The sequence below is a fragment of the Odontesthes bonariensis genome, chromosome 4 (genome assembly GCF_027942865.1).
Source record: "Odontesthes bonariensis isolate fOdoBon6 chromosome 4, fOdoBon6.hap1, whole genome shotgun sequence".
NCBI classification, from domain to species: Eukaryota; Metazoa; Chordata; class Actinopteri; order Atheriniformes; family Atherinopsidae; genus Odontesthes; species Odontesthes bonariensis.
In genome coordinates this window covers 7,384,084-7,392,471 of record NC_134509.1, presented here as the reverse complement: position 1 = coordinate 7,392,471, position 8,388 = coordinate 7,384,084, and the positions used below count along the sequence as shown (strand labels likewise).

Genomic DNA, 8,388 nt, shown 5'->3' with positions numbered 1-8,388 from the left:
CTCCCCTCGTGTCAGCCTTCAACTGTGGCACTGGAGAGAAGACTATGGCTTAGGTGTGGATGCTGGCACTGGTGGTGGCTCTTGCTCAGGGCTGGATTGTAAGCTTCTCTCAGGGCAGAAATCACCTCTAAATTCCTTGCCATCTCAGGCAGCCACAAAAGTCTATGTCTGGACCGTAAGATAATTTTTCCAGAAGGGAATAGGCAAAGAGACAGTGCTTAATGCCTGCAGAACCTGAGATGGCTCAGGCAATTCAGCCAAAGACAAACCTGTACTCCACTAAGTCCTGCATGAGGAGTGGATAGTCCGCTGGGCCAGTTCATTCTGTCAGGATTTGAGTTTTTACTGAGGTCCAAAACTGCAGGACTTACAGAGAGAGGTGGTAAAGACACACAGTAAAATGACAAAGACTTTACTCAAAGAAACCAAAAAATGCGGCTGAGCTGGTAAAACAAACTTTGAAAACAAATGACTCAATAAAGAAACTACCTAACAGGGAGATAACCAGACGAGAGAGGAAAAGAAACACAGAGACCAATTGGTGAGAGTAATGGTGAGGATCTGACAAAGAATGAGATTCACAAAGGAGCATACTGAGAGGAAATAATGACAAAGTGACTGCAGCTGTGATTGATTGAGTAGAGAAAGGTGTGGAAAAGACCATTGCAATTCTGGTGTGGAAGGATCTACGCAAGGCCATGGAGAAGGACTTTCAGTTGGCCTCAAGGATGCCCTGGCAAACCATTTTGTGACTTAAAAAGGGAACACAGGGCCCATGTGAGGTTTTGCTTGGCCTGGGTGGAGATGTACTCACCCGAACTGAGGATATCATTGAGCAGTGGAAGGAGCACTTTGAGGATGTCCTTGATCTGACCCGCTTCTTTGGATGCTTTCTTTGTACCTTGGCTGAGGTGGTAGAAGTAGTTAAAAAGCTTTCCGCTGATAGGGATCCAGGGATGGACGAGACTCATCCTGAGATGCTGAAGGCTCTGGACATTGTAGGGCTGTCTTGGCTGACACACGTCCTCAGTGTTGCACAGAGGTCTGGGACAACACCCGTGGGGTTAAAAGAAGTATAACTCCATTTTTAAGTAGGGGGACCAGAGAGTATGTTCCAACTATAGGAGATCATGCTACTCAACCTCCCTGGGAAAGTTAACTCCAGTGTGTTGGAAAGAAGGCTCCGCTCTATTGTTGAAACCTCGGATCCAAGGAGAACTGTGGTTTTTGCTCAGGGAATGGAACATTGGACCAGATCATCACCCTCGCAGAGTTATTAAATTGACCATCCAGTCTACATGTTTTGTTGACTTATAGAATACTTAAGACCATGGCCCCCAAGGGATTCTGTGGGGGGTATCAGTCACTTTAGTCGGCTGCTTTGTCCTTGTATAACCATTGAAAAGTCATTTCCACATTCTTGGCACAAAGTTGAACTTGTTTATTGTACTTGATGTACTCTGCCAGGGTTGCCCCTCTCACAGATCCTGTTTGTGGTTTTCATGGACAAGATCTTGATGAGTAGTCAGTGAGAGCAGGGTGTCTGAATTGAGAACCTCAGGATTACAACTCTGCTTTTGGTATATGATATAGTTCTGTTGGCCTATTCAAGCCATGACCTTTAGCACGCACTGGAGCAGTTTGCAGCTGAGTGTGAAGTGGATGAGATTAAAGTAAACCCCTCCACCTCCGGGGCCATGTTTCTCAACTGGAAAAAGGTGGAGTGCTCCCTCCGGGTCGGGGAGGGAGTTTCTTGAGTCTCTAGCCCCTTTCACACTGAGTCCCGCTACCTTAGCAGGTCCAAATTGCACCTTTGACCCGCGTCGAGCAATGTGAACGCTTGGCGTGTTAGGTGACCCGTGTCGCCTGAAGCCGAGTTCAGGGGGCGTTGCCTAGTAGCAGAGCGTCACACGAAACACATAAAATGCTGGGTGTGTACAATGACGTAGGCACAAGCCATGCGTCGGAGAAACCGCGCTCTCCCATCTTTCTCGCCAGCCCTTCCAGCAGAGGTCCATCTTTCACCGTCCCCGACATGTGCCGGTAAATAACGTCCTCTGCTCGGAGGCTGAGGAGCTCGCGGACCTCCTTGTCTCCCCAGTTGGCCATCTTCAAAAATGTCTCGAACTTGATGTAGGCTAAAACCGAGTAAAACTTGTCCTCACCTGTCGCTGTTGTTCTGAATCAGCTGTCCATTCTGTATTTTAAACTCCTCACGTCACGCCACGCCCACGTCCGACCCGCGTAAATTGCTTTCACATCAAACTCGGCTCGGCAAAAAGACTAGGGTCCGACGCGGGTCGAAAGGCGAGTCGAGTTGACACGGCAGCCCGGGTCGTCAGTGTGAACGCAACAGCGGACACGCTAAATTCGCAGATTAAACGCGGGTTATTCCTCAGTGTGAAAGGGGCTTCTGTCTCAAGCGTAGGAATTTAAGCATCTTAAGATCTTGGTTACGAGTAACGGCAATTTGGAGTGAGATCGACAGATAGATTGGGGCTTTCTTTGCAGTAATGAGGGTGCCATGCTGGTCTGTTCTTGTGAAGCTATAGTCACGAATACAAGCAGCTGAAAGTCATTCCTTCAGAGGGTGGCTGGGCTCTACCTAAGAAAGGAGCTCGACCAACGGGAGGGAGCTCAGAGTAGAGCAGTTGCTGGTGGATCCAGTATCGGATTGCTTCCCTGTGGTGATTTTTTTTAAAATTTTTTGCACAATCCGACAGAGAATAGAAGGCCCTAAGGCATACCCGGAACACACTGGAGGGATTATATATCCCTTTTGACCTGGGCACGTTTGTACAGTTTCAGGTGACATTTCTGGATGCAAAAACTCTTGAGTTTAAAAGTTTCCTAAATTAATCTTGAGCCCATAAGGCCTTATTGATCTGGGTGTCACAATGTTTTTTTCATGGAATCACATTTGAAGGTCATGCGTGTCCAACAATGGTTTCCGTCCCCGACCTCGACGCAATGTTTTCCCAATATAATGCTCTATATATATATATATATATATATTGAAAGACCAGTGTTCTTTTTTGCAACTAATTGATGATTCACTGATTGAGTTTGGCACAAGTTGTAAGCTGGATAAACTACGGCCAGCTTTTCACCAGGAACAGTGTGAGCATTGCGCATGCTTTGGTGAACTGCAGCATCCCAGCTTATCAACTCCACTGACGGCTCTGTTGCAGCGCTCTGATCATTTAACATGAAAGTTCAAATAATCCGCACACACCTTTCTCTTGGTGTGAAGCCAGCATAAGCCTTTGGCAACTATTCCTTTAATATCCAATCCTGACACCCTCACACATTACCAATGAATCTGTTAATAGAATCTTCCAGAACGCTGTTAGATGTCTATTCCATTAAACTCAGCATTGCTAGCTTCAAATTTGAAATGTTGATATTTTTATAGATACTGACCAATGAAACAGTTTTCTTCGTTGTTTACATCGGGAGGACATCGAAATACTGAAATCTGGTCACAGTGTTGTTGCTCTTGCACCACAATCAAACATTCAGTGCGTTGGGTACAGTAATTCATATCCATTTGGCCTGTTAAAACATGGAACTTTTGCTGTCAGACAGGTGTGGATCCTGTTACCAGAGTGCCGTCATCTGTGGGGCCTCACTGTTGATTTTAAGGCAGTAGACTGGTGGCATTTGTAATTGCAGTGACGAGCTACGCTCTACGTGACAAGAGTATTAAAACTTAAGTTAAGCCTAGACTTTAGTAAAGCATTTTATTATGTTTGTCAAAGTCTGGTTGCCAGACGGAACTTACAAAAGTTATTCTGTTTCTACCACACAAGTATACATTTTGTGCAATTGAGTTTACATGAATAATCCTGTCACTTGTCCTCAAAGAAAACAAACAAACTAACACAAAAAAATATAAAAAAAGAAACCGCTCTGGGGCTGACTAGCAAGAGTGAACATAAATATCTGACTTGGCAGAGGGGCAAAATAATTCAGTGATATACATAACAGTTTAAGTCACAAAAGAATACATCACAAACAATGAACCAGACAAAACCAGCTGTTTGCTGCTTCAACTCTCCAAGTCAGACAGTAGTCCAGTTTTCATGTGTAGATATATTTACAGGTACTGCATGTGTTCAGCATACAATATTTGAGTTCCTAACAGAAAAAAAAGTAAAAAGGAGTCATAAACTTTCAAAGGCAAAAAAAAAAATTCATTGTTCCTTAATGCTTTAGCTAGCGCTGGAACTGATAACATTTGTGCACTGAGGTTCACAGAAGGAGCCAAAGCGCCCAAAAATGTCTTTGGCTCGGACAGCAAAATAGTACGTGGAGCCGGACTGGAACTGCGTCAGCGTGCAGGCCATAGGTAAGGGAAGGGCATTCACCTCCCCGATCTTCTTCCAGTGCTGCTGAGCTGCATTGCTGTTTGAGTTGTCTTGATGGAAGGCATAAAGGTGATAGCTATCTACAGCAGCACAGGTCCGATCAGTTTCTGCCACACTCCAGGACAACACTATTCCAGTCTGACCTGGCACCAGCTTCAGCTGAAGTTGCTGAGGAGGCGAGGTTCGCTCAGCATCTGGGGGTAAGCGCGACGGTGCAGGTGCTGTGGGGAGAGGGGGGAGTGCCACGCTGGAGCCCCGAGCAGGTGTCGTACTGGTTACAGTGCGGGATTTCAGTGGAGAGTCCTACAAAAGAGAACGTTTGTTGGTATTTTTGAACAGCGCCCAGAAATCATTTCAACCGTCCAAAATTATTTTTCATGCTGTAAATCAATTCTTCCACATTCCTGTCAGTTGGAGCTTTTATTGGAAGCTTCACAAATGAATTTACGGATTTTTTTACGTCATAGGAAACCATTTACCTTGGACTTAAAGAAGTTGTGTAACTACAGAGGTGCATGTGAGTAAAATATGTAACTGCATTTTTAAATCCTTACCAGTGGGGGGCGGTGATGCACCGTTATCTGAGGATTGCTGGAGGAGTTCTGATTAATTTTTGGAGATGATCTTGCTCCTACACCTGCAGACACACCTGCAGACACACCTGCAGACACACCTGCAGACACACACACACACAGGTATTACATTACAAGTGTAAATTAGATTTGAAACATGCAATATATACACACTTCCATTTTATATATTTTTTTTTTAAACACACAAAACTGTTCTCTCACAACTAGAACTGCCTCGAGTGGTCATTTTGGCCGCTACATTTAATCCCCTTATAAGTATAAACTAGATCTAATTAGCTAAATAATGTTTTACTAAACAAAATAATCACCAAAATAGACCATTTATTAATCTAATAGACAAGGATTAAGCTTTTTCTATAACGAACATCTTGAAAACAAACTGTAGTTTAACATATTCACGAGAGCAATTTTTGTCAATTCATTCATCTTAGAAATCTTCCTACTTATATACTATAAAACAACAATTGTAGCCTCATTTATCACAGAGACAAAATCTAAACACTAATTTGCGTACAACCTAAATATTTGTAATAAATGGTAATCAACAGGTGTAAGCTACAAGAAAATTATTATATCAAGTTCCACTATTTACAGTGAGGCTAATACAACTATTTACAGGTCGCAGGCGGCACAGATCACGTCTTTTTCCTGGCGCAACTCCCGCACACTGCTTTGCGGCGTCTGCTGCAGGTGTCGGAGGTTTTTAATTTAGGTGCTTCTCAGCACCTTGAACTGCCTCCTTATAGGAGTCTTGTGCTGTCGACCACCTTGTTCCACCTGCCTTGCTGGATGTTTTCCCTCAATAAACTCAGCTCGAAGCTCCTCTCCCACCTGCTGCAGAAACTTCCTTCGTTGAAGAGGACATGGGCCTTCATTCCCGTAAGATCCAGTATGTTATAAAATACAGCAACGGTCCATCTCTGCGTTCCACCTTTTACTGAATACTTCCTTGCCACCTGATCCAGAACGTCCACGCCGTATTTTGTGTTGGTATAATATTGCACGGACTCCGGCTTTGCTTTTGGCCTATCAGTGATGCCCACAACCGTGTGCACAGTGCATAAAAAAACACACACATTTTTGCATGGCTTTCCCTGATTAATTGTTAGCGTTGCATCTCCACATTTCACTTCACGCTTGCGGTCTGGTGGAGGGAGGCAACTCGTACTTTGTTTTCCACAGAGTGCGCAGGAGGCTGGTCTTCTTGGCCTGTAAGGTGGTGGCCGGCTTTAGGGAGGCGTAGAAACTGTCATTGGCGATATTTCTGTGGGAGGAAATAGGGCGTCTCCTTTTCCTGGGGGTGTCCTCTAATTCACTTTCTGAGGATGAGAAGTTTTCCTCCACCCAGGAATTTTCGCTGTCATCAGATTCATTATCCAGGTCGGATTGTCCACCAGAACTGTCACTGTCCGTGTTCATCAGTCTCTCCAAGGCCATTTCTACTGTCTATCAAAATGTTTTGCTAGCAACATTGTGCTCACCAAACACTGCTGGAGATGTTCCTTGATAGTTGAATAGTTGTCAAATTTTCCCGCCTTGGTGTTCTATCTCTATCTTTGGCGGGAAACTCAAACTAGACCAGCGCAAAATCCTGTGCGGTGAAAATGGCCGCCTGTGGCCGAAATGGGTAGAAATGATCTCATTTCCTCTGTCCTTTACGTACTAAATATAAAATCTCATTTGAATGGAATTTTACACTGTTTTGGGAAAAGTCAAGGACCAGCGAGGCTTTATGTTTTTATTTGCCAAAGTTATTGAGCATACAAATTTCCAAACGGTCCAAATGACCTTCTTGGCCACTCTAGTGTTAATCATGCGTTTTGGTGAGTGTTGTCACCAGCAATTGTTAAGCATCGGTTCATTCATTCGTTACAAAATAAAACCCATTCATGCCCCAAGTGTAATTTGGTGGTCTTACTGTTAGGAATGCTGATAACCGGGTTAACGCGTGGGGCAGGTGAGGGAGTTGCAGCTGTGGCGTTCTTCACCCCTGTCACTGAAGAAAATAAAGTGCCACATAAGCAGCCTAAAAGGTTCCATTGTAAAGCTGTACGATTTAATAAGAAATCAAGAGAAGACAAATCTCTTTTTATCTATGTGGAAAAGAAAAGATTTGCAGCGTAATCCTACCTTGTACATCATCGTCATCCTCTGTGAGATCAATAACGGAGCCTTTGGGTCGTGCGACGGGCACAGCTGCTTTGGATGGAGTGTTTCCAGAAGCTTGGTTGTCTAAGAAAGACAGATGTTGATTAAGAGATGCATTGAAGAGAAGAAAAAAGCTACTGGCATCTCACTGGTATTACTCCTTTCTCACCTGTCTTTGATGTTAAAGACGTCCCTTGTGGGGGTCCGGGAGCAGTGGAACCTGTTGCTGCAGGCCCAGAGGTTGCAGGTGTGGAGACTGAAGACAAAGCGCCAACAACTGAGACAGACTGAGCCGGCGTCCTTGCTGTGGTCATAGAAACACCGGCATTGGGTGTTGTTATTCCTCCAGCACCTCCTTGGTACACAGCGCGGGCCAGAGAGATCTGGGTGGAGGACACCTGACCAGTGGAGGCCTGGAGAGCTGGGAGAGTGGCAGCAGCAGCGGTGGAGGCCGTTGCTGTGTTAGTTGAAGGAGGAGACTTGAGTATAAATGTGGTGGTGGTGGGTGTAGTTTTGGCCTTGTTGAGTGAGCCGGCTGCAGACAAAGAGGAGACAGGGAAGTTGACCAGCGTCCCCGTCTGGCCGTTCACTGACAGAGGCAGCTGAATGACGAGCGGCTGGCCTGCCGCCATCATGCTGCTCCCAGGAGCCGTTTTCAGCAGCAGAGTGCCCTGCTGACTCTGAGTGGTGATGCCGGTGGCCAGCGTGGTGGCAGCATTAGAGGTGGACGTGATGAGCTGGAGGATAGAGCCCTGCGTAACCATGGCAGTGGAGGTGGAAGTTGGGACTGCAGCTGCAACAGAAGCTGACAGAGAGACCGGGACTGGAACTACTGTGAAAAACAAAAACAAAAAAAGTAAAGAACTCGATTCAGCCTGGAACAGTAGGTGTCGCTGTGATTTCTAGATAACTTGAAGTTTTACTACCAAAACTACTGAACACCTATCCCAGCATGCAATGGGTCCAAAGACGTGTAAACACATTGAGCTACTTTTGCGTGCAGAGAAATGCCATTTCAGACGTCCGTACACCAACAAAACCAAACTCAACAATTGGAGTTCCTTCTGATTTCATCAGGCACTCATTCCAAAACTTATCCATCCTCAGTGAAAGCATACATTTTTAAAAACAGGTCTCAAAATTATAAACTTTTTAAATCACGAAACAGCAGCAGTTTCTTTCATGAACAAACTTCTCAAACATTAAGGAGCGGTTAAATTGGTTTTCACACATTTCTTAGCACTGTGAAAGTAGCTCCCAAACATAGCAAATATGGA

General features: G+C 45.0%; 1 protein-coding gene across 11 annotated transcripts in view; it reads right to left on the bottom strand.

The window, feature by feature from the left end:
• Positions 1-3,729: 3,729 nt before the first annotated feature.
• Positions 3,730-8,388, bottom strand: part of atf7ip (activating transcription factor 7 interacting protein) — a 28,581-nt gene continuing 23,922 nt past the window's right edge. For 9 of the 11 annotated variants that reach the window (XM_075462716.1, XM_075462718.1, XM_075462711.1 and 6 more), the window contains 5 exons: positions 7,281-7,943; positions 7,094-7,195; positions 6,882-6,959; positions 4,925-5,055; positions 3,730-4,673 (listed from right to left, as the gene is read on the bottom strand). In XM_075462716.1, the coding sequence (XP_075318831.1) occupies positions 4,215-4,673; positions 4,925-5,055; positions 6,882-6,959; positions 7,094-7,195; positions 7,281-7,943 (1,433 nt within the window). In that variant the 3' untranslated portion in view covers positions 3,730-4,214. The remainder of the gene's footprint in view (positions 4,674-4,924; positions 5,056-6,881; positions 6,960-7,093; positions 7,196-7,280; positions 7,944-8,388) is intronic. The other 2 variants (XM_075462721.1, XM_075462722.1) reach the window with 2 other exon arrangements.